This window comes from Equus asinus, chromosome 4 (assembly GCF_041296235.1).
Source record: "Equus asinus isolate D_3611 breed Donkey chromosome 4, EquAss-T2T_v2, whole genome shotgun sequence".
In the NCBI taxonomy this organism is placed as follows: Eukaryota; Metazoa; Chordata; class Mammalia; order Perissodactyla; family Equidae; genus Equus; species Equus asinus.
The window spans coordinates 49,892,900-49,920,120 of record NC_091793.1 but is presented as its reverse complement, the minus strand read 5'-3'; the positions used below and the strand labels follow the sequence as shown (position 1 = coordinate 49,920,120).

General features: G+C 37.3%; 1 protein-coding gene across 3 annotated transcripts in view; it reads left to right on the top strand.

Annotated features, from left to right (window-relative positions):
* The window catches only part of ACSS3 (acyl-CoA synthetase short chain family member 3), a 167,430-nt gene that overhangs the window by 39,906 nt on the left and 100,303 nt on the right, over nucleotides 1–27,221 (top strand). For 2 of the 3 annotated variants that reach the window (XM_070507241.1, XM_070507240.1), the window contains exons 3-5: nucleotides 20,958–21,146; nucleotides 24,723–24,857; nucleotides 25,226–25,279. In XM_070507241.1, the coding sequence (XP_070363342.1) occupies nucleotides 20,958–21,146; nucleotides 24,723–24,857; nucleotides 25,226–25,279 (378 nt within the window). The remainder of the gene's footprint in view (nucleotides 1–20,957; nucleotides 21,147–24,722; nucleotides 24,858–25,225; nucleotides 25,280–27,221) is intronic. The other variant, XM_070507239.1, reaches the window with a different exon arrangement.

Below are 27,221 nucleotides of genomic sequence, written 5' to 3'. Positions count from 1 at the left end.
CCTAGGCTATATGGTACTGGTCTTATGGGACCACCGTCGCAAGTACTGTCCATCCTTGACTGAGACATCATTATGAGGCGCATGACTGTGGTCTCCTAACTTCCCTATTACCAGGCTCTGTTCATATTTGATTGTCACCTAAAGTGACAACAGTCTTTTCCTAAGAAACAACTACTTAATCTTTTCTTTAAAAATTAGAATTATTCAGAGAGTAAAATCTGGGCTCCTGTGATGAATAAGACCTTTTGGAGTCTGATCACAGCATCCCTCCAAGCTTCATTTCCTGACCTTCTTGGCCATGGACACACCTCCTTTTTACCCAGGATGTCCTGTCAAGCCCTCAGACACTCCTGGCCCTTCACAGCTCTTTGCACATGCTTGTTCCTTTCCCTTATTTGCTCTTTTTTAGTTCTTTCCTGACTGTGAGGTTCTTAGGTGAATGATGATGTTGACAGATGAGTCAGGAGATTTTCTTCTTTTAACATTACAGTATAAATGAGGGTTCAGAAGTAATTATAAAAGTATTTGGGTATTGTGGGCTGTGGGAGAGTTATCCTAGCTCCGTGGAGCATTTATTTATATAAGATTTAAAGGGTGACAGTAGTGAGGGGCAGGGTTTCTCAACCTTGACACTGTTGACGTTTCAAGCCAGAGAATTCTGTGTTGTGGGCTGCTGTTATGTCCTTTGTAGAATATTTAGCAGCATTCCTGGCCTCTACCCGTTAGATGCCAGTAGCGCCCCTCCCCTAGTTGTGGTGACCGAAAATTTCTCCACACATTGCCAAATGTCCCCTGTTTGGCAAAATCGCTGCTAGTTGAGAACTACTGGGCGAGCAGAGTCTCTCACACTAGGGTTTGGAAATATTTGCTTTTAAATTAAAGCTGTTTGAATCCCATTCTCTTTTTTTTTGTTTTGTTTTTTTTAACCTATTTAGGGTTTCCTTTAGATTTTTAGAAACTTTGGTCAACTCTCCCTGACTCTCTGAAATTATATCTGTTTGCATCAGCAATATTCCTGTTTAGCTTTCCAAAAGATTTCAAGAAAGGCAGCTGAGATAAATCAGTGAACATGCCAATCCTAAATTCCTGCAAACAATCAAGGGACAAGGCTTAAGCTAGTTGTGCCAAGACTGGGTGTCAGTCTGGTTGTAGCAACAAATCCCAGCTTCTGCTGATTTAAATGCAAGAGGAATTTATGAAAAGAGAGGACTGAAGAACCAGGCTCAGAGAAATGGTGCACCCCAAGAGAGAAGGGGCACCGATGAAGTCAAGGAGAACCAGCACATTGTCTGATAACTGGACCTGCTGACTTGCATCATTCTCCTTCTAGACTGATGGAGTAGGAGCATCTAGTTGACCAAATTTAGGTTAAATGCTTAACGTACCAGGCAGTAGGGAGGAAATATCTTGTCCTCTTTTGATTTTAAGGAAGGAATTGGGACCCTGGCTCCCTGTAGGACTCCTGCTAGGGAAATTTCAGTCTAATAAGAAAGGAGGTCAAATGCTGGGCAGACCAAGACAGAAAAAACCAAAGAATGTCGCAAATATACTGTTGGGTATTGGTCTGTCAGTGGGAACTGGGTATTTTAGGAATGAATTGTACAGAGACAGAACTCACATCAGGGCTGAGGAGGGAAGACACTCTGTCACCAAATGACCTTGTCATTCATCTGAGGCCATGTTTTATTATAAGAACATAAATTTCCTAATAACCTGTTCTATTCTGTGTTTTATTTTAGGTTTGCATTTTCAGCTTTTAGATGAGTTTTAGTCTATGATTAAATACTTGTTCATATGTTTTGGGCAAATCGCCACAGTCTTATTTTACTAACATAAAGGCCAGATTAGGAAGCTTATTTATATATTGTAAAAATATTGTCTATATCAACAAACTGAATTTGATACATAAGCAAACATCAGAGTCAAAGAAAAAGCTTTAGAGGGATCTAAAATAAGAAGAGTTAAATAAGGATTGCTGCTATGCTCATTTTCTGTTGTTTTGTTTTTAGTTAATTATATTGTATATGATACATATGCACCCATTTTGCTCAGAAGCTTTTCTGTGAACTCATCTTGAGCCTAGACTCTTAGAGCCTTTTGAGGTTTGTACTGGTTCATTGGTTTCAGTTTAGCTTGACATCAAAGTACTTAAAAGGGCTGTTTCTCTCACCTGCTGACAGCGTCTGATTCCCCAGGCTTCTCTTCTCTCAAGTACTAAAGGAAGTACTGTTAGGGAAGAGTGAGGCATTGTGCTCCACGTAGATTACCTGCTCCTGGTTCCCCGTGGCCTTTCTTTTATTAGGTAGAGAAGACAGAGAAAGAAAGATTGAATGGATAATGCCATTGAGGACAAACAAAAAGAAATGCCTTTGTTCTTGTTTTAATCTCCCCTGTCTTGTTTCTGCTGGGAGTTTCCGGCTAGGTAGAACTTGATTAAGTTAGTTAGCATTTCTTATTCAATTAGTGAACCAACAAATTTTGGGTTAAATCGTTTCAGTGACATGAAGGATCTGAAGATTTTATAGAATGATTCAGAAGTAGGGCTTTTGCAAAACGGTTATCTATTATGTGGATCTGATAGCTTAAATAACTCTTTAGTAAGATTTTTCTAGAGAGATTTGAGCCTGGTTTAAGATTCATCACTCAATCAACAATTATTTATTGTGTATGCCAAACCCTGTTAGGAACAAGAGCTACAAGGTGAATGGACCCATTCTCTATTTTTAAGGAGCTAATGAAACCATGTAAACACAGTAAAGGTTACAACAGAGGGTAGTGTTATATTCTGTGGGAACACATGGGAAGGCACCCAACTCGGCCATAGGGCATAGGAAGGCTCTCCGGAAGAGTCAGTGCCTAAAACTAGCCCAAATGACCAAAAGTGGGAAGGGCAAAGCAGTGGGGAGCAAGGTCCTGCAGACGGAGGGAATGGTATGTGCGAGAATACGGAGGGAAGAGAGCGCTAGTGCCTCTGCATGGGCTCACATAAAGCACAGCACAAGTGGGTAGGGAGCTAGGGCTTCCGGAGCCAGACTCCGAGCACTCTGCTTGCCACACTAGGATTGTACTTTATCCTGAGGGCAGTGGAAAGAAAAGAACAAGAGCTGGTCCTCCCTGTGACCTGTGGTTCTGTGTGATCTGGCTCCTGTGGCCTAGTCCGCGGCCCACTGCACTGCTCTGCACACCCAGCCTTGCCTCCTGCGGGTCACCCTCCTGACTTGGCCCACTGCCCACCTGAGAGCTTTGTACTTGCCTACCCTCTGCTTGGAAGTTTTTCTTTCAGATATCTTCTGGTTCATGGAAGGTGGATGCTGTTTTCTCAGGGAGATCTTCCCTGGCCATATTAAGTACCAATGTTCCCATCCACACCACTTTCAACTCCTCGTTTCTTTCTTTTAATTCAGCCATTTATTGCTTAGGACCATTGTGTCTCTCTCTATATATATTTTAATCTGTCTTCTGTAGTGTTGTCGCCTCTTCTTGATTGGAAGTTCCGTGAGGGCAGGAATTTTTGTTGTGTTCACAGAACAGTGATTGGTACATAGTAAACACCTGTTGAATGATGAGGAATGAAATACTATTTGAAATTTCTAAGTGACTCTCGCTTCTTCATTGTAGGAACTTATCTTTACCTTGTATCAGTAATAGAACTTTATCTTCTTTCCAAGTAAATTCTAATTTCTTACTATCTGTGAAGAATTTTAGCCTATTTATATTTGGCTTGGTAGTTCAAGGAGACTTTCCTCCTTGAATTTCCCACACTTACAGCTCAGAACATCTGCATTCCAGGAGACATATGTGGATTTATTGTGTCCCTTTCTTCTTAGCTCTTTTCAAGTTAGTAGTTATATCAAACCTCAGTGAAATAAAAGGGATGTACGTGAGAGTTTATGTTTGTATGTATATGTATATATTATATATAGTGTTGATCAATTTTAGAAACTCCTACATTGAATTTATTTTCTCCATCTCTGATTTTACTTTGAATTTACTTCTGTGTGTGGCTTTTTTTATGTTCAAATAATTGTGAACTTTTATGTATTTATTTGCTAAATAAGAATGTGACCACTAAAGGGCATGTGAGAAATTTTCATGAATATGTGTTTGCAGGGAAAACTGATGAAACCCAGTGTGTGCTAAATTTTCCTGATTTAATTCAAACTGGAAGTGTCTATTATCTCTATCAAAGGTAATTTTTGAAATATAATTATGGCAGTGGTTGTCATTATGAAGGCTGAATAATTTAGAGGAGAAAATTACTCTGAAATCAAGGGCCATGTCCCGTGACAAGTCCTCCTTCTAACCTCTGCCCTTTAGGATCCTCTCTTCAACATGTGAATTTCATCTTCTCAGAAATATGTCAGGGTAAGATAATATGATATTCCTTTGTCATGTCATCTGTATTTCCTTAAGCAAAAACCTAAAACAGAAAAACCTAACGATGCCAAAATTCAGCCTTGCTGGTGGTCGCTTTGTTGAGGGGAAAGGACACGACAGTGCCTATGATCAGTTTTCCTTCCTTAAACTTCCTAAATAAGCAATAAAAACTTCGTTTATGCTGCAGTCAGCTCTGCTAAAAAGTGTATCTCTGTAAGGTAAATTACCTTTTCCATGTTTGGTAAATAGGTGAATGATGATGGTATGAGATTGAATTTACTGTGGCTCGAGTATGTTTTCTTCTAGCTTGAAATTTTTTAAAACTTTCATTGAAATGTAATATACTTTCAGATTGGTGCATCATAAGTGTAAAGCTTATTAGATTTTCACAAATAGAGCACACCCATATCACCAGATCTGTCATGCAACCGGAGACAGAACATTCCCAGTCCCTTAGAAGTCCTTATGATGCTTCTCTTTGGTCATTTCTCCCCCAGCCCTTACTGATTGTATCCAGACATCTAAACACCATCCATGATGAGGTTTACCTGCTTTTGAACTTAGTATAAATTGAATAATAGAATGTACTCTTTTGTGTCTGGCTTTTTTCACTCAACTTTTTATTTATGAGTTTCTTTCATTTCATTGCAAGAGGTTATGGTTTAGTCATTTGGCTTATGACTAGTTTTGGGCTGTTATAAATAATGCTACTATAAATATTTTTGTGCATAAATTTTGGTGACAATATGTATGCATTTGTGTTGGGGATGTGCTTAGGAGTGAGATGACTGGTTCATGGGGTATGTACTTGTACCAAACAATTTTCCAGAGTGGTTGTACCAATTTAGTTTCCAACTTGTTGTATATGACAATGCTAGTTGTCAACACTTGGTATTGAGAATCTCAGGTCTTTTTAATTTTGGCCTCTCTGGTGAATGTGTCATGATATTGCACTGTGGTTTTAATTTGCTTTTCCCTGATGATTAGTCAAGTTGAGCTTCTTTCCCTGTGCTTATCGGCTATTTGTTCTACTTTTCTGAAGTGTCCATTCAAATCTTTTGCCCATTCATTTTCTATTGGATTGTTACCGTGTTAGCAAGCTTGCAGGAAGACTTTCTGACAATTAGAGAATACTTTGTCAATATCTCAAAACCTTAAGAAAAAAGTGATGAAGATCCTTTAGTGCAAGTGTTGATAAATTAAGTGGTTTTAAGAATCAAAAGCTGAGAAGACATTCTCGTATATTTTAAAAATAATTAGTGATAAAGTCTATACTCTGTAGTCTCGACTAGTCATCCTTTGGAAGGAAATTTGGAAGCAACTGCCCTCCAGTAGACTATCTTACAGCAGGAAGCATAAGCCCCAGTGTATAGGCTATAAATGATCTACTGAAGATGATGCCGTATTGGTACTTTTATTAATGTTGAAAGATCTGGTTACATTGATTTTAAGTGGTCTGGCTCAAGCTCATTTTCCCATCAGCTTCATTATTTTTGTGAGCTATTTTGTATAATGCAAAGTTATATAGTGTATTTTAGCAGAAATACTTGTATTTTATTTGAAATTAAAGATGAGTAGATTCCAACTACTGATTCACATTTTTATCAAAATTCTAATTGGAACTTTGTTTTAAATAACATTTAAACTTAATAAAATTAAAGTTAGATTCTGAGAGTATTCCATATAAAGAAAATAAGTATTAGATCAATTTAATAAATAATATAGCAATAAATTAAATGAGAAAGCAACATGTATTTCCTAGCTTCCTTTTTGCCATGTTTAGAGCCATGTTTTCAAAACTAAAAATGTCTAAAGATAATTATTAGATCAACCCAAAGTAGCAACAGTACAAGCAACCCCTTTGAATTTTCTCAGCCAGATTTTTAGAGAGATTATATTGTTTTTGAAATCAGGATTACTGTTTGAAGTGTAAACTCGCTTTGTTCTTCCCTCCATGCCAAAGGTTATTCCACCATGCTTTGAAGTCCAGAACACTTTACTCATGCCTTTCTCTATCACTGGTACATTTTTGGTTTTTCTATTACTGAGTAGTTACTACATTATTAATGTACCTGCTTGTTGGTCTACCTCCTGACTGGAGTAAAGTCTCCTTGAAGATAGGGCTAATATTTTATTTATTTACTTTTATAACATACACAGTGCCTAACACAGGCCCTGTAACATAGGCCCAGAGTATATACTGAATGAGTTCATGAACATTCAAGAACTTGTTCATTAAAAAGTAAAGAAAATTCTTGTCTAAGAGAAATAATTATTTCCAAAAATATCACTTGTCTCCTCCACATTGTGATTTTTTTCACATTGAGGAATCTTTATTTTTTAATAGGATGAGAATCGAATCTTTTTTGTTTAAATGTGTTGCCTGGCTGTGATGGTTTGCATCCTGCCTTGTCTGAAGCTCTGCCTAGAATATTTACCTTACTTGGCCAGTTTGAAAACCTGGAGATCTGGTCTATGGTTTTTATTCTGCTTAATGAATTTATTTTTATCATTCATTGTTAGGTTCTTATTAGATGATTTTCTTATCTTGAATTGGTTAAATGCTGACCTTTTTGAAGGTTAACTCAACAAAATTGTAGACTATCTGCTTTGTATTTATTTTCTTGGACTGGAATGATGGGGCCAAATGTATTTATTTATTCATTCAAAACATACTTAGGACACCTAATATCTACTTGGCGCTGCATTGGACACCATGGGTCACAGTAGGGAATGATACAGTGTTTGCCTGCAGGAAAATTGCATTCTAACCGGGGAAATATGTTATGAATAAAAAGATAATACAATATAAGTGAAGAAAAATATGAGGCAGAGAGTGACCTGAGCTGCCATTTTAGATAGGTTTGTCAGGGAAAACTACTGGTCACTGAGAAGATGACCAGTGACATAGACCCAAATAAAGACTTGGAGAGCACCATGTGCCATGTGAACATTTGAATGAAAATCCTATGAGGGAGACGCCCTAACTGAGAATAGACCTAAACCACTGGGGAGAGCCAAGAGGCGGGTGGTGAAAGGACGGTGGTAGAATGTGAGGTTGGGGGACTGTCCAGCAGTCAGGTTATGTGGGATCTTGCAGACCACGGCAGAGATTATAGTTTATTCAAAGTATGGTGGGAAGCTCCATATTGTTAAAGGAATCACTTTGGCTTCTCTGAAGAAGAGAGAATAGTGGGCAAGATTGGAAATCTGGAGATGACACGTGGTCCAGGAGAGAAATGAATAGGCACCACTTAGCTGAAATCCCCTCAACATAGCAGCATTCCTTGCATTTGGGCAGTTAAAAGATCAGATATGGTTTGTGCCATAGGATTCTGGAAACTGTTCCATATATGTGTCTCATTTTGGATCTCTGGCTACACCTACTGGATTTGAAAGAAGTCTGATTATATTACAAAGCAGCCACCTGTAAATGTCCTGCTTGCTCCACATCTTTTGAGATGTTTTTATGTAGCACCCAAAGGGAGGATTTCTGTATAATTTTCAAGTAGAATCCTAAGAAGACTATGTGTCATAAATGTTTTAGTTTTCTTTCTTTGAGTTATATTGCATGAAAAAACTATTTGGATGATTTTCATCGTTAAAAATTTGTCTGATACTTGACATAATATTTTTCAAAAAATCTTTTCAATTTTAGGTTGAGGACAAAGCTGCTAAAACAAAGATATCCAATAATACAGTGGCTTAAATTTTAAGAAATGCATTTCTCATCAGAAGATGATGAGGTTCACTTTGGCAAAACCTAGATTAAATCTTATCGCGCTTTCATCCTCTGGTTTATTGGCCTCATCTGCATCGTTGAAGCTGAGGCAGAGGCACATGTGCCCAACTCTTGGGATGGTGGAAGAGGATGTGGAAGATCAGACATGCTATGTTTTAAGGCCCATACCCAGAAATGTCATATATGACCTCCTCGAACATTCCATCACATTCCATTTGGTGATCAGCTGCAAGGAAAGCTGGAAAGTGTAGTGTAGCTGGATGGATTTTGATGGGCAATTAGGAGTTTCTACAATACTGTTTCATTTCATAAACAGAATGAATACCAGATCTTATACGTAAATAATTGTAACCTGTTAATGTCAATAAATAATGAGTTCAGGGAAGTGAATAATAGCTGAAAATAGCCTTATCGGTGGCATACTAAAGATGGAGAAGGAGGACAACTTCAATGATGTCCTCCTCACATGTAAATTGAACGCTTATTGTGTATCATTTACTGTATTAGGCAGTTGTGTCAGAAAGATGAATAAGACATGATTCATGCATTCAGGGAGTTCATAGTTTGCTTAGTGAGAAAAACACGAAATCAATTGTGTGATAAAATAACAATAAAGCTTTGTGCATTTGTAGCACAGAGGAAGAAGGGACCAACCTGGCCCTAGCAGGTCAGAGAAGGCTTTGCTGTGGAAGTGATGCATTAGCTGGGTCATAAAAGAAAGACAGAAATATGCACCCTGCACATAGTTGGTCTCCCTACAGCTGTCTCCAAAGGTCTGCAGCAGATACATTCAAGAGTTGCATCGGCCATCCTTCATGATGAAGGTGTGCACCCAGAAGACAAAACTGAATGCCTTCGCCCGCCTAAATTCTAGGTCTACAAGATGAATGAAATGGGAAACAAAATAGACAGTCAAAGAGTACAGGAGGGAGACAGGCCGAGGCTAACTTCAGGGAAGAACAGACTAGAAAAAGAAAGAAAATTTCCTACAGGTGGAACTGTGATGAATTGGTAACAATTTTTCTTTCTTCTGTTGACTAGCACCTGCACCTGTTATGTAAGTCAGCAATTTTAGGACAGCTGAACACATCAACAACTTTCAATTTCTGACCTTCAGTAATTAATGTACGAAACTATGAAATCATTTGACCTGATGCAATTTTCATAGGAAGTAGAGGATAAAGCTAAGTAACATAAATTGAAGACATTGAGTGACTTCAGTGATGCAAATAAAGAGGATAGAATCATATTTTGAGTGTACGAAACAAAATATTTTTCATGTAAGACTTTTTGAAGTCAATAAATATGTAGATCTGGAAACGATGCTATTAACATTATTTAAATTCATTTGGCAGTTTCATGCTCGTATTTGTAATAGCTAAGTAAAATAAATTTGAATAAATCAACAGAAAGTTGCTTTTAATAGAATTATTGTCAAGATTAGAGATCTTGGCAAAATTGATTGTTCGATTACTCATGCCATACTTGATTTAATATTGTTTTCATTACAAAGCTGAATTATGTTAACTTTATTATATATAGATTTTATGGGAAATTTGATATATTTATGTATATTTATAGTAAATTCTTGGCATATGTGATCTGTGTTTGCTTTCTTTATTAGTTATTAGTGTATGCATTACATTTGTGAATTTTTCACTTCGTAAAACTATATATGGCTCCTTTTGTTGAGTGATGTTAATGCTATTGGAGCAGATCCAACTATTGCAATGCTCTCATGTCATTGCACCATTCCTGGGGTATTTAGCAAGTTCTCTATGAGCCTTTCCTATACGGCGATTGACTTTTAGGATGTATTGACCAAGAAAACTGTAAAAGGTAACAAGAACATAGCCCGATGCTGGGAAGTGTGGGTGGTGTACCCAGAGAAGTTGTCATGTTTTAGGTACTGTCTGTAAAAATGCCAAGGTGTTTGTTTAATTAAAGCTTTGATTAAATAATCACTACAGAATTGATCTAAATGATGCAAGGTTTCTGTTGACCTCTCTTGTGCCTTTTATATTTGCCTTTCTTTATGAGAAAAAAAAAAATCAAAGAAACCATTTTTTTCTCTCAAAATTGTGAAACATACAAACACTTTGTAAAAGAACATTCTTACATACTTTTTGAATTGACTTAAATTATTTTTATTTTTACGTACAATTAAAGCTAGGTTACTTAATATCTTCTCTTTACAGCTTAATACATATATAAAGCCATATCTGATTTATAAACAGGATGAAAACAAGTCTACAAAGTCAGTCAAGCTCAAATTGACACTTAATTTCATATAGTGAGTGATGTTTACTGGAACTGAGTGACTGATTGCCAAGTGCCTATGGTTCTGAGTGCTGTGGCTCTGGGTCCTTTGAGTTTGGGAGCATGTTCCCTGTGATGCCTCAGTTCTCTTGTCACATAGTAGTACCCGAACTTCCATAAAGCCTTTTCTTATACAATGCACCATGTCATCATCTGGCCTTTACTTAATATAAATCAGATTATAAAAAGAAATACAAATAAATATAGTGAAATTGCACGAGTGCTCAAATAATCCAGAATATACTCTATTAATTTTTTTAAATTGTCATCAAAATTAAAACCCAAAGTTTAAAAATTTTCAGAGAACTCATGGACTCTGAGACTCTGTTCACAGACCCCAGTTTGAGAAACATATATTACACAATTTATTAGATCGAGAGAAAGGAATCTGACTTTAATTGACAGCATGAGTTAATGTTACTTAAAAAATAATATTTTCTATTAGCCATTTAATGTAGTGTTTATAGCAGCCGCAGAGTAATTGCTTTAAGCTGATAACTCTGTTTCACATTTTGCTTGTTTATCACTGTATAAACAAACATGTAGGGCAATAATTACTATCTCAGCCTTTTATGTTCATTGGAGGAATATAGCCATATCTAGATGACATATAGTTTGTATTGAATTGTATGTTCTTTATTAATAGTGAGTAATAGATTCTGTACCATTTTAAACATAAATTTGGAAAAATTTGTATGTTAACCACATTATGCTAGAATTTTTATAATATCTATATAAAGAAAGATATGTGAATGCAAAATTGTGAAAAATGACTGCTCTAATAGTTGAATTTTCTGTTTCATTTTAGTCCGGGTGGGTTATATTTTTAAAAATGTAATAAAACTTGCTTCAGGACTTGGAATATTTTCTTTAGAAACACTCTAGGAAACATACAGAAAGTAATCAACTTTGAATTAAGCTGTGTTTTAAAAATTCATTTGAGAACTCTGTAATTGGAATTTGTGCTGTGTTTCTCCATATATTTCTATGAATGGTACTTTTCTGAGTGCTGCTTGGGTTCCAACCTAGCCACCAAAGTGCCTAACGCATAATACAGCTGAAATACAGCACATTAGCAGTGAAAAATAATAAAGTCAATATTCTTGCCATATTCATAATTAAGGGAGGGAAATAAAATGAATACAAATTTAAAATTATTGGAAATATTGATGCTAGAGAAAAGCAGTTCAATTGGAGGAAAGTATAGAGATAGATAGAGGCCAATGAGGAAGTTTTGAGAGGTCTTTCTGAGTATTTTAAAGGGTTGTAGCGGCTGACACATTGCTGTGGAGGAGGCAAGTGGAGGTGGTCTGTGAGAAAGAGACTACCCAAGGTGGGATAAGCGAACGATGGGGTGAACAGTGGAGGGAAAGGGGGACATCGTAGATGTAATTTCACAAGGACAAAGGACACTGAAAATCAGCTGGAAACAGATGCATGAGGGAGCCCTGGGGTTTGGCTTTTTTGGTAGATGGAAGGTGGGGAAGGGGGAAAGAACGTGTTTAAATTGGGGCTCCTCACTTTCAGAGCATCTATTTTAAACCTCTGGTATTCTTATGCAATGTAAGAAAACCACATTTTCAGACAGTTTGCATTTTTAGACACAATATCCATTTAAATACCATGGTTTCAAATGGTTTTGACTGTGTGGTCACTACCTGAGGGTCTCTTCTGTTTTCCCCTCTCTGCTAGCCTGGTTAGATTCTTTAGGTTAACACCACAACTCTCTTGCTAATATCCTTACCTGTCTTCACAGTGTTGTTCCATCTGACCTCTGTGGCAGAGCTCTAGACATGGATCAATCCAATTATTTACTGTCTTCCTTCCTGTATCTAATGTGTTGAATCCTGTTGGAGGAAAATCACATAGCTACAAAAATGGGTTTACTGTAGATTCATGGTCTCCAGCATCTATTGAGACTTCAATGCTGCATTTTATTTATTTTCTTCTTTAGCATTTCTTTAATAAGTTTTGTCTTCTCTCTCAAAAGTTATTGTAACCGTTCGACCTTCCCACCTCCGTGCTTCAAGCTTAACAGGGAACATCGATTCAAACCAAGGAACCCTGATGGAAACTGTCCGGTGCTGACCTACAGACTCGCCTGTATCCACACCCATTGTTTTCTCTTTCCCTCACTTTGCAGTGGAGGCCAATCCTTCTTTGTCGCCCTGAAGTCATTCCTCAACTCTTTTCAGGGTTTTCCCTCTGTTGTCCTCTCTCATACCTGTATCACTGCTGGCTCTTTCTCTTAAAACCATGCTTAAATCTTTCTGCTGCTATTGGCTAGTTTCCTATTTTTTTTCACAGGTTAACTTTTAAATAATTGTCTACATTTCCCTTCTCCTACTTCTTTACCATGCACTTTTCCCAAATCCTCAAAAATATGCTACTGCCTCTGAAATTGCCTGAGCTAAGGTAATTAATATGCTCTTATTGTTAATTCCAATGGACATTCAATATTTTACTTCATTTCTTCATCACATCTAACATTCTTGACCACTCTCTCTTTACTCACTTCCACCGTACCATCCTGCCTTCATTTTCTTCTACGTTGTCGGCCATTTTGACTCTCCTCTCATTCTGACTCTCGTTATTGGGTGCTGCTTTCTCTGTCCATCACTTCACTGTCTAGCTCTTCTTGGCCAGCTTCTCTTTTCACTTTACACACCCTCTGTGGGTGATTACATCTGCTTCAATGGCTTCTCTTGCCATATAGATGATGTTTACTCGCAGTGACACCACTGATTATTACCAATTCTGCATCACCAGTCCACATCTTTCTCCTCACATTCAGATCATATATAGGGCTGCTGAGTAAATATCTCCACTTGATTGTCCCACTTGCATCTCAGGTTTAAATATGTTGACACCAACTTTTCCTCCTGTGTTTTCCATCTCTGTGAATGGCATCACTTTCCAACCAGTTGCTAAAACCAACAATCTGGACCTGTTCTTGACCTTTCCTTCCTCCCACTACTTCCTTGCATCCATCAATCATCAATCCCTGTGCAGTCTACACTGTTTCTCAATCTTTCATTTGTTTTTATTCCCATCGTTATAATCCTAGTTCATGCAGTAATCATTGCATTGTAAGAATTTGGGAAGTGCCTATTTCTAAAGAAGACAACACTTTTGAATTATTACTCATTGTTTTTAGGATAAGTTCAACTTAACAGGGCTCAATAAGGCTCCAAGTGATATGTGATGAATTTCTTTTCACCTTTCCAGCCCATCTAACAGCCACATTCACCCTGAATTCTTGCTCTGTCTATTCTGAATGCCTTTACTTTCTCAGGCAAGTGCCTCATCCAAATAGCAAATGCCATGAGGATTGGTAACTTCGGCAGAGACTATCGAATGAGTGAAAGCAGGAGGAAGTCATTATTCGTTAACCGTTAATGCCTAGAGAGGAAAAACGTTCAAGTGGTAAAAAGTGGAGGCAAGCATTAGTTATTCTTTTCTATGTACTTTATTTCCCTTTTATTACACGCATGGTAGTCATGTCTTGTGTTAATGGTAGGCATCAATTCTATTTTCCATTCTTTTGGACCTTGGACTTCTCCTTGATGTAGGATTGTTTTCTCTGTCAACAGTGACCCGACTGTTAAATAGAAGTATTATTTTAAAATTAATAATCTGTCCTTTTAAAGATGTGATAAACTCTGATGATCTATTTGTAAATCACAACATGTGAATCTTAAATAAATGGAATGGCACATTCCTTATCGAGCCTATGAGCACATATGCATAGAAAATTAAAGGATTGAACTAATTTTCTGTGAAAAATGGTCTGAAAACCACATTAGTCTTCAAAGCACACAGATTATTGAAATTGTGGTTATTTTAAGCCTGAACTAAATGGATTACAGGATTCTCCATTTCACTTTGCTTGCAAATACACAGTCTTAAAATGACCAAATATTGATTGAAACCCACTTGTGAAGAAAATGGAAACGAGAAAAATGATTATTCTGAGTAACGTTGTTTACTTTTGGAGTAAAAGTAATTTGGAGAAAATTGTTTGAGAAGAAATGTGTTAGTAAATGTTTTCTAGTCCACTGTCAAATAACTGTTTTGAACATAACATTTTATAGCTTTTCTTCTACAACTTAATATAATTCCATTTTTAAATACAAAATATATATTCCTCTGTGTTTTAGATAGCAATAATAAATTTTAGTCTTGAACATAAGTGGTACACTTTTATCTTTTATTTTTTAGTGAGGAAGATTGGCCCTGAGCTAACATCTATTGCCAGCCTTTCTTTTTTGCTTGAGAAAGATTGTCCCTGACTTAACATTTGTGCCAGTCTTCCTCTATTTTATGTGTGGGATGCTGCCACAGCACGGCTTGAGGAGTGGTGTGTGGGCCCATGCCTGGGATCTGAACCCATGAACCCCGGGGCGCTGAAGCAGAGCATGTGAACTTAACCGCTGCACCACCAGGCCAGCCTCCGCTTTTATCTTTTGAGGAAAGATTTTTCTTCTTTTAATAACATCACCTCTACTGTGCTGCTGTTAAAGGCCTATCTCATAATTAAATTGACTTAGTCTAGTATCATAAGCCAGCCCTGGTGGTCTAGTGGTTAAGATTCAATACTCTCACTGCTGTGGCCCACGTTGGTTTCCCAGTCAGGGAACCTCACCACCGTTCTGTGGGGTATCGTACTGTGGCTACTGTGTGTTGCTGTGATGCTGAAAGCTATGCCACTGGCATTTCAAATACTTGCAGAGTCACCCATGGTGGACAGGTTTCAGTGGAGCTTCCGGACTAAGACAGAGTAGGAAGAAGGACCTGGCAATACTTCTGAAAGAATTGGTCATGAAAACCCTATGAACAATAGCACAGCGTTGTCTGATATCGCACCGAAATGTGAGACGATGGCACAAAAAGACCAGGCAGGGTCCTGCTCTGTTGTGCACAGGGTCCCTAGGAGTCAAAATCAACTTGAGGACACTAATAACAGCAACAAAGCATAGTGTGGTATTTAAGTGAAAATTATCTCAATGCCGTATCTAATAAATTGTCACTGTCTTAAAAAGTTACAGTATATGAAAATATTTACATTCCTGAAAGATTCACTTTCAAAACAGATAGTTTTAGTACCACTTTAGATCTTAAGCAGTTTTAGTTTCACTGGTTCTTTTCATAGGTATTTGCTAGATGCATAGTAAGGGCATGGCCAAAAGAATAAACTATTTGGGGCCAGCCGGGTGGCCGAGTGGTTAAGTTCGCACCCTCTGCTTCAGTGGCCTGGGGTTTTGCTGATTTGGATCCTGGGTGTGGACCTAGCACCATTCATCAAGCCACGCTGAGGCAGCATCCCACATAGCAGAGCCAGAAGGACCTACAACTAGAATATACAACTAGGTACTGGGGAGCTTTGGGGAGAAGAAGAAGAAGTAAAAAAAGAAGATTAGCAACAGATGTTAGCTCAGGGCCAATCTTAAAAAAAAAAAAGCAACACAGAGGACTTGACTCTAAAATAAATAAATAGGGGGCCAGCCCAGTGGTGTCGTGGTTAAGTTTGTGCGCTCTGCTTCCGTGGCCCAGGGTTTGCCAGTTCGGATCCCACGTGCAGACCTATGCACTGTTTATCAAGCCATACTGTGGCAGGCGTCCCACATATAAAGTAGAGGAAGACGGACACAGATGTTAGCTCAGGGCCAATCTTCCTCAAAAAATAAAACAAAACTATTCATTAGAGATAAATTTTTATCTTTTTGATAGCTCTTTGTGTGCACAAGTAAAAAAATCCAAGAATGTGTGTGTATGATGTGTGTGCCTACAGGAACACATGATTCACTGAATATGTGGATTATATTTTAGGTAATCATCTCTTCCTAAGGGAAATTTCATATGTTCTCAAGAATAGATCGTTTATTTCGAATTTTAGTAAACTGTTTTCTCAGATATTATAATTTGTTTTTAAATTACTTATATTTTCTGTGATTGATTAGACCAGGGTTTTCAGTGTAACATCATCATTGCAACTTGAAAATATGTTTTCTGTTTTCTTCTTTTTCATATAATTTTCTTTGACGTGGCTCTGAGGTTTCCTGTGATTGTTATCTTTTTACTGTAATTTGGATGCCAACACTATCTTTGTCATGCAAACATGGTTTTCTTTAGATGGACACACTTGCTATTTGTGAAGCAAGTACTAATTTACTCTATAGAACATAGTCTTTGGTCAATTTTGGCTAATGTTTATGTTTGTGTCATGGGCGGTTGGTCATGAAGTTATACTCACAGACTGTTTTTAAATGAAATTTTCCAGAACGAATACATGGAAGTTTTATTAAATTCTTTTTCATTATTTATGCTAGTATCTTTTCATTTTATGATTGTAAAATTTAATATTTTTACTTGTAACTAAACAAAGTATAAATATATGTGTGTTGTGAATAAACCAAATATACGTCTATCATTTTACATTACATAAATATCTGTTGTTGCATTTTCTTATTTTATAATTTACGGTAATATGACAACATATATTATGCATACATATAAATATGTGTATATTTTATATGTATGTGTGTATGTATAACATATAACATTTATGTATGTTATTTTTTCTGACTCCTGGTTTCTTTGCTGTTAGGACCATGTCTTTCTCAGTTTTGCATTTGCAGACTTAATATAGGATGCAGAGAGAGTCTATATAAATTGAATCAACGGCAGGATACTTACATATTAAAATGGCTTTAAATTAGTGCCAAATAATGGCTAATTCATATACTCTCTAATGGGACGAAGGAAACCATGTGGTATCTAAATGGATGTAGACATGTGTTGTGTTTCTTCAGGCTTCCTTCACAGATCACATCCCCACGTGAGCAGGAAGCACGGCCTGACCATGATTGTAGTGGCTTGTGTATAGCCCTTGACATCAGAGTGAAAACCAGTTTTGCTGGTGTGTGCCTGATATAAAACTGTTAAATTGTTGGTAGATTACAATACAATTTTAAGAAGGTACAGAGATGAATATGGATTGGGTGAATGGTATGATTTGTTATTCAGTTGAGAACTATAGATTATATGAGACATATGTTAAATATTTTCTCTTTGGATAAAAATAGAAATTATAAATCTACACTCAGACATCTGTGGTAGGAAAAGACTATAACATTGAATTAAACTAATATTTATTTTCCTTCTCTTTGGTAATTTTCCATCTGAAAGTCAAGAAAAACAAGGTGAACCCTGAAATAGCAATAATCAAATTGCCCCTTATGTTGAAGTTTCAAGGTTTAAATTACTTTATTTGAGTGAATATGAGATCTTAGATGATTGAGGTTTCTAAATTTTTCCTCTTATTGCTCACTGTTGCCTACACTTATCTTCAAAATGATTTATCTGCATCTGAGACAAGACTATTAAGTATTCTGTTCTGGGGCTCCCATATTAACCAACTCTAGATTTAATATTGAAAAGGAATACTTTCTAATGAAACATTCTCAGATATTTTCATCTTAAGTCAATGTCCATTTATTTTTTTGCTGCTATGAACTAATATTTTGTTTCTCATAAGTCTGTTTATTAGAAGTCTCACCAGAAACATATTTTCATATATCTATAAATATATATATTATTACTTTTTTAACTTAAAAATTACAAAGGAAAATTTTACTGGAATGACATTTAACCCTGGGAAGTACTGAAAAAGAAATTTTCTCTATTGATCGTGTGCAGCTTTTCCTGGTGTGCTTAGGGCAGTTACCAAAACACTGAGGAGTAGCTGCAGGAAGCAAGGTTAACAAGGCCATGTGCACGCCATCTAGTGGTTATAACGACCTAGTGCAACCTAATGTGACTGAAGGTTGTCTTCACTCGTTAACAACTCAGATGCCTACAGGAGCCGAGCACATAACAGAAATGGGACAAGTGGGTGGGACAAAAATCAATTATTGGTGTATATCACACTTCTGTCTTTACAGAGCTACTGTGTAAGCAAATAACATAAACAGAATATAAAAGAATATATTTTAAACTCAGAATGGAACGAAAAATGTAAGCTCTGATAAATATCCCCAGGGAATTGTGTGTTCTATGGCAAAGCCAGCCGTTGACCATCAGGTTCAATGGTTGTCATTCAAGAACACAGGCCCAGTGTTGCTATATCTTCCAATTTTTCTAGAGAAACTGGAAATCTGATTTGTATATAAAAGTTACTAATTTTAGTATGGTGGCTCAATTTTTTAAGATGTGATATGGCCCAAACTTAAATACATCTGGGACCACATTTGTCCATTTTGAGATCTTTCTTTTGAAAGAGGTCTTGAATTTATTGATGTCATTTCTTTCAGAGGACAGGAAAGTTTTGGGCATCTTCCAGCAACATTGTGAAGTGAGACTGGAATATAAAGTTACTGAATCGTTGCTAGATTGTGTCTTGGTTGAAGATTAATTTTATTCAACAGCAGACACTCTTCAAGATGCTAAGGTTGTAGCTGTAAATAAGAGAAACCCTTCTTGTTGGTTTCTCCCAGTGCTGTACCTTCAATGGGACGCCCAGTAATCAGAGGGCATGACCACTTTCTGCAGGGACTGCCCGTGGAGGGTTTGAATACAACTTTCCAGTGTTTTTCTTGATTCTTGAGCTCCATATGGAATTTAGTTCATGATTTGTATCACTTCAATGTATCTTTCTTATAACTTTTTGCTGGGCAGCTTTGAGTTCTTAAAAAATAGCACTAAATTATAGTCTGTTATATAGGGGAGAATAAAATGCTGAGATAGTTGTTTGTTACTTTCTGTCTTTCACCAGAGCCCTTAAACTTGACCACATCTTTCCCCAACTGCACAGAGGAAGTGAATAAGGAGAAAAAGGAAGAATGATCAGGATTCAGAATCCTTTGAACTTGTTCGAAAGTAAGAGAGCCAGAGTGAAATGAAAGGAACCACAAATAGCCGTGTGGCCTAATTTCTTCTCCCAGCCCCCTCTGTTCCTTATTTTGAACAGTCACTTTCAAAGGCAAGCTGTAGTCCTTCCAGCTGCCCGTGGGATCCCTCCGGGCCCCTTCTTTCTCTCTCTGACCTGATCTACGACCACTTTCTCAGGTGTTCTTTCTATTGCAGCTCCCCTGGTCTCCTTGTTGTTCCTTGATCACATCACACGTGAGCCCCCTCACACCTTTGTACTGGTGTACTCTCTCCCTGAAACAGTATACTCACAGAAGCTGCTTATTCTCAGCCTTCTGTGTGCTTTTGCTAAAATGTCACTTCCTTAGTGAGGTCTACCTTGATTGTCCCTTTGAGAATCACATCCCCTGCACTCCCAGTCCCCAGGCCCCTCTACCTTGCTCTGTTCCCCCCCCCCCAATAGCACTGATTACCTTTTAACGTAGCACATAATTTACTTATGTTTATTGTAAGTCTTTCCTCTGCTAAAACATCAGGACTCTGAGGATGGAGATCTTTGTCTTGTTGTGTTTCCTGATATTATCAGAAAACAGTGTCTGGCATGTACAGGTACTCAATGCATATTTTTTAGATGGAAGAATGTTGAACTTCTTTCTCACTTAGATGGGGGCATACTTCCCTCAGCCTGCTATAATTGCCCATGGAAGAGTTTCTTGTAGTAAATTATATCATGTATGGGCTTATGATCTATTTTGCCTTTATTACTAAAAACTGCAAAAACTCATGTTAAGAGGAAAGAGATATTTCCTCTTTGGATGTTTGGTCCCCAAAACACATGTTAAAAGTAAAAAGAAGTTTGTATGTTTGGTCTCAATATAGAGGGCAGTCATTTTGTATAGAAAATTAGTATAATTATCTATTATACTATTATCTAGTATAATTATACTATGTAAGTAGCATAAAAAACTATAAAGAAAAAATAATTGGCTTGAGGCAGTAGAGAGGACAAAGAATATGAGGTCAAAAGACGTGTGATGGTGTGCTGGCTACACCATTTACTAGCTCTCTGACCTCAAGTTAGCTATTTGTTATCTCTGAGCCTTAATTACCTTATCTTTTAAGCAGGAATAATAATAATAACAGAATCTGTCTTATTTACCTTATAAATGTATAATGATGTTTTCTTTCTTAACACGTCTATTTGTTTCATTCACCAGTTAAGCCAGTGCATTTAAATTCGAATTATTTTATCTTTCTGTTCACTTGACAGATACACTCTTTAAAATAAAAGCTCCACGGGAACATATTCGTGTTCTTGTTTTGCGTTGTTGTCTCCTCAACTCTGAGCACAATGTCTGGCACGTAACAGTTTCTCAGTAAATATGTTGTTGAATCAACAGTTAAGCAGTTGTAAGCCATGAAGTTCATATGGCAAAATAATAGTAAGCTGGTTTGTAGTCAATTATTATAATACAGATGTCTGTTATTATTGTCACTATCTAAACTCTTATCATCATCGTCAAATATGCTTTACTCAGGCTTTTTGAATCCACTACCAAGAGGGTGATCCTCTTCTTGTGTTACTGCCTAACTTAGAAGTTTAGTGAAATAACACAGAAAACACTTTGCTGATCTAATGATTTTGTTATAGGTCTCTAAACTGGCTGGTGTTCTGGTCAAACATGGTATCAAGAAAGGTGACACTGTGGTTATCTACATGCCCATGATCCCACAGGCGATGTATACCATGCTGGCCTGTGCAAGGATAGGAGCCATCCACAGTCTCATATTTGGGGGATTTGCATCCAAAGAACTAAGTAGTCGCATTGATCATGCAAAGGTAAGTGCTTTATTTGGAGAAATCAAGTAGTACAGCCGTATTTATCTGTGAATGAATTGTCCAAGAGCAAGCTATGCTTATGAGAACCTCCTTTCAAATGCAATACTTAAAGTTTACTTTTTCTTTGGCATATATTGATTCACCAAAGATTTATTATTGAGTCAGTTCTATATGAAAGACATCTTGCTGGATGCTGTGAGGAATATAAAATAGAAGATAGGGTGCATACCTTTCAAGTTAGCTTGCTATATATTTGAATGTATAAGACATACAAGAAAAGTAACTAACTTATTCATTCAACATATATTAAGCTTCTACTATGTGCCTGACATTAACCTTGGAACTGGGCAATAAATGATACGTGTCAAATGGATGGGACACATACTTCCTGGAATGGTGGTGTAGAACAGTGGTGAAGAAGGGTTGTCCAGGAGGGGTGGAGTTACATAATTAGATGGCGTACTAAAATAAACTTGATAAGGCTGTTGTGAAATATCACTGAGATATTGAATTTAAAACACTTAACACAGTGCCTGGCAGGTAGTACTCATTAAAAAAAGATGCTATTATTTTTCTATGAATTTAGGTCAGAGATCAGCAAACGTTTTTCTGTGAGTTACCAGACAGTAAATATTTTAGGCATTGCAGGTCTCATGGTTTCTGTTGCAACTGCTCAGCTGTGCTGTTGTAGCAGGAAAGTGGCCTTAGACATTACGTAAATGAAGGGCTTGGCAGTGTGCCAGTAAAACTTGACAGAAACATGCTGTGGGCAGAGTTGGGCTCTCAACCGTAGTTTGCAGACCCCTGATTTAGAGGAAGGAGTGATCTCTTTTCGTTGGAGTGGCTGACGAAGGCTTTCTGAAAGAGCTGAGATTTGAGTTAGGTCTTGACTAAGATTCAGCTAGCTGAAGACAGTGATGTTGTGGAATCCAAAAGAAGAGAAAAAGAATATGAGTCTAGCATTAGAGGCAGGAAAGGGCAAAATTCAGTGGGAGGACAGTGAATGGCCCAGTGTGACTGAAGAGGGAGAGAAGGTGAGCTTGCAGAGGCAGCTTTTGTCTGAACTGGATCCTGTAGACGTTGACCAGTCAAAGTCGTTGAGCAAAGTGTCATGTTTCATGCAATGTTAAGAGGAGGCAAGTCTTGCAATACGATGTGAGTGGGAGAGAGGCTGGAGGCTGGAATAAGAACCTTTGGTAGGTGGTCTGTTTGTGTAGCAATGGACAATGTGCAGGAGAGGAACAGCAGTGGGAAGACTAAGGAAGGAAGGTCGCTCCAGGAGTAAGAAATGGTTGACCTTTAGAGCTTTACAAGCCCTAGATGAGACATTCTTCACAAGGAAGGGAACTAGTGTGTATTGAGGGTTCCCTGAGTGCTAGGCATAAAGGATAGTTTGGCATATCTGACCTCCTCTGGTAACAGATCAGTTATTAGAACTAGGAATTTTGGTTTATGGGCTAACTGGCTGGATTCTTTTTTGTTCTTTTTCTCTTTTTAAAACATGTTGACTTAGTGCTTTTGGAGGAAAATATCAGTCATTGACCTGCAAATCAGTGGGCAGTTGGAAACTTTTCTCACAAAGCTGTAGACTCCAGGCTTTTAGCTACAGAAATTGTAAACACTATTTGAATAAAGGCGTGAGGTGTATTATGTGGCGATGTGGGAAAATTGAGATATATAACACAATAAAGATTTATAAAACTTATGCTATGCCACTGGAGGAGTTTTCATTCCTAACACACACACACACACACAGACACACACATATATAATCACAGACACATATAATCAGACACATAACACACATCATCTTGTTAAGGAGTTTAGGCAATCAGTGCGTGTTCTTATGGGCAAGGCCATTGGGCAGGTCAAATTAAAGGCGAGAGGTTGAAGACAGAGATACATATCTGGGATATTTGGATAGAATTAATAGTTGGAATCAGGGATGATTTTAATGTCATGATTTTCAAAGAAATAGGCTGAAGAAAAAGTTTTATTTTAACAGATGAAGATGGGAAGAATGTATTCTAACAAGTCAGTCTAGACCAAATAAAACCTCCAATAGAAGTCTATTAATAGAAAATTGAAAGGAATTGTTTCTCTAGAGGAAGAATCCAATTTTGACGTTATTAAATTATTAAAGTTTGGATATATCCTACATATGTTTTTAATTTGATATGTAACTTACTTTCATATATTCAGAATTCTAAGCTTGAGGAATATTATCTATTTTTGTATTACAGATATTAAAATGTGAACTGTATTCAAATGTCTGACCTTTAAAAATGTAATAAAGGAAAATAAGACTAATTTTTCTTTTCTTTCCTTTTAAAAGACAGCTTGATATAGTGGAAAGAGAAAGGTTCTGTAATCAGACAGAACTGGTCCATGTTCTGATTCTGCCACTTGTAACCTGGGGCAAGCTTTGTAACTGCACGGAGCCTTAGCGCCATGAATATTAAATAATATTTGAAAAGCAGAAAGTACTATATATGCATATATTGGCACAATAGAAACCTCCCCTGGACGGAATGTACTGTAACCAGAAATCAGAATTCAGGAGCAGTTGCACTGTCTTGGATTGATTACCTGTCTCCTGAATAATTAGTTATCTGTTTCCTTTTCTTTGGATTTCTTGGTGAAGAAACAGTGTGCCTAAAGAATGAAAACATGTTTATTCCTGCAAATTAATGAGAATTTTGATTCAGTTCCACAAATACTTATTGAGAGCTTATGGTATGGCAAGCATTGTGCCAGGCTTAGGAGAGACAGAGATAAATGGGATCCGGATTTGCCCTTGGAGAGCTGTGGTGTGGATGGAAGAGTATTTTGACTACTGTGAGACATCTGAGGCCTGGCCAGGATGTTCTGAGGAAGGGAGAGTAACCCCAGGGGACACTTAGGCGACATCTGCATTTATCTTGAAGAATGACTAGCAATTTGGCAGGTAAAGAAGAGTGCTAAGTGTGCCTTAATGACGAAACTTAAATCACTTAGGGGCTGTTTTAAGGAAAATATGACAAAATTACAAATATAATATTTGGTGAACATGAGTATGTATTTAGAATGAGAAAAGAATCATAAAAGAATTTTGGGAGATTTGGGTCCCTTCCTTCTGTGGTCTCTTTAGGCGTTTAAGCAGACATGCCTCCATTAAAAGACTTAGAAATGCTCCCTCATGGCCGTGGCTGGGCTGGCCCTCCCCACCTAAGAAACGCTACAATTTTAGCAACAAGCAGCTGTGACGGGCGCCTCTGGAAGGGAGCACCTCTGCCTTTCATGGCAAATCCACCTACCTGAATGAAGTCTTTGGAAAGTCTTTTTAACAGCTCATACTTATTAGACAAAAGCATCACTCAGTGTTCAGTTTTGAACAGGTAAGTGAAATTTATGTGGAAGTGGTTAAGTTACAACATTTAGAAAGAGTTTATTGATTTTCAGGTCATTTATTCAATAGAGAACAGAATCATTCAAACATTTTTTTAGAAAAATTAAACTGCCAGTCTGCGCCTGAAATATAGTGATTACCTTAATTAAGATTGTTAAACTTTCTCAATTATTTCTTTTTCCTTGTAGCCCAAGTTGGTTGTTACAGCATCCTTTGGCATTGAACCTGGAAGGAGGGTAGAATACATACCACTTATAGAAGAAGCGCTGAGAATAGGACAACACAAACCAGATAAAATTCTCATTTACAATCGTCCAAATATGGTAATCTGAATACTGAGTTTGGTTCTTGCTTATGGTGATGTGCTAAGGATGATTCTAGTTTGGACCATTTGAAAGAAAAACTTGATTTATAAACCATTAAATATACTTCCTGAATGTGTATTAAAGATAGTTTCTGTCTTTATGATAAACTAACTTAAAACAAAAAAATTGAAACACAGAAATACCCATTTAATGAATTGGATTCTATGTATTGTCTATGGATTCTGTGGATTCTATTGTAGTGTCATACATTAATTTAAGTTATAACAAAGTATTAATACTATCAAACGCTTATACTGCTTACCATATGATTTTTAAGACATTCTGCTAACGGATAATTTTTAAAATCTTCCTGATAACTCTCTGAGCTAGGAGATAGCATTATTCCTATTTTAAAGAAGAGGAATCTAATAAACAGAGAGGTGAGTAACTTGCCCGGCTAGTAAGGGTCAAGGTCATGATCTGAATGCATGTGCTTTGCATGCTTAAACCTCCAGCTATCCTGCCTTGTGGTGAAGTGTGATTAATTTATATGTAAAATGTCTTCTAAAAACTTTAGAAAAGGTATTCAGTCCAGAAATAAAAAATACGTACAAGAAAACAAAATATGAATATTCTAAACAAATAAATTATTCTGTGATCCATGGTGGAATAAAAAGCCGTATAATGCATCAATGAAAGTATTTTATAATGCTTTTCCTAGTATGCTTGACCTAATGATCACCTTATTTCTACATCCAAGCAAGTGTCCAGCTATTTATGATGAGATCCACTTGGGTTTCTAGCAGATTAAAATTTTTTTGCAGAAGAAAAATTACAAGAGTGCAAAGACTCATGTATAATTTTGTGGCACACTTGAGAGGTTATCTGCAGAAAATGCTTAAATGACAAGATATAAAAACAGAGAGCATTAAAACTTTGTCATTTTGATTACCAGCCAGCAATTCCCCTTACCACATTAAATTCCTGTGCAAAGTTTTAGTGATCTGTGCTTCGCACTCAATGATTTTAATATTCTTACTGTCCTGAAGAAAAATTTTAAGTTTCTTTTAGATGACCTCAAGCATATTTTAAAAAAAGACTTGTTGCTGTTACATCAGGGAATGCAAAGTCAGCAATAAAGAAGGTTTTGGGTAAGAGAAGATTGGAGCAAGAGCAGGAACGCACACACACGTGTTTATGTGCGAATGTGTGTACTCTTCACACATAGATGGATTCGTGTAGAATTTACAAAGAACTTATGCTAGGCCCAATGCTGAGTACTTTCAAATACTTCCTCTTATTCAATTCTCACAAACCAGTGAAGTAGATGCTATTAACTGGCCCTTTTAACAGATGAAGAAACTGAGTCATGGAGAGGTCGTAGCCCAAAGTCACATCGAATAAGTGGTGGAGCTAGGATTTGAACTCCGCCTTCGTGACTTTGAATTAACAAGATATGTGATATTTCTTTTACTTTATTAACACGCTAGATATGGGTATCAATGCTTCCTAATCAGATTTTTCTAATGCAAATTTCTCTTGTCTTAATAGGTAGAGATCCACTGCCCCTCGTCTCCCTCCCATAACTGGCTCACTTTCTCTCCCTCTCCCTTTTTCTTGAGACACTTCTCTCTGCTTTGACTTATCTTTTTTTTAGATGAAGGCTTTGGATGGCTCTTGTCCTTCATATTAGACCTGCTGTTTAGGCAGTGATTAAGCCCAGTGGACTGGCTTTGCTTTGAGTTTAGAGAGACACAAATTATGAGGCTTGGTGGTACTTCTCACTAGCCAGGATTGCATTTTGTCAGAGGAAGTAAAAATCTGGACACCACTCCTAAGCCTTAGGCAAGCAATGACAGAGTCAAAGGAATGACCTCAGTCACCGCTGCTGCTCTCCCGGTATTGCCTTTTAAGAATGGTAACAGCTAGGAAGGGCTGGCCCGGTGGTGTAGCAGTTAAGTTCGCAGTTCTGCTTGCGTGGCCCAGGTTCGCTGGTTCGGATCCCTGGTGGACATGGCACCGCTTGGCAAGCTATACTGTGGCTGGTGTCCCACGTGTAAAGTAGAGGAAGATGGGTGTAGATGTTAGCTCAGGGCCAGTCTTCCTCAGCAAAAAGAGGAGGATTGGCAGCAGATGTTAGCTCAGGGCTAATCTTCCTCAAAAAAAAAAAAAAAAAATGATAACAACTAGGAAAGACATGTCTATAGAAGTAAATGTATGTGTGTAAAAGCTCATGTTGATTTTTTTCTCCCTCTTCCTTTCGTCGTATCTTCTTTACACATCCTTTTAACTTCTTAGCCTGAAGAACAACCATTCATTCAAGTCCTCATTTCATTTCATCTGTAATTGGTTTTGTGATCACTCAGTTGACATTTTTCATTA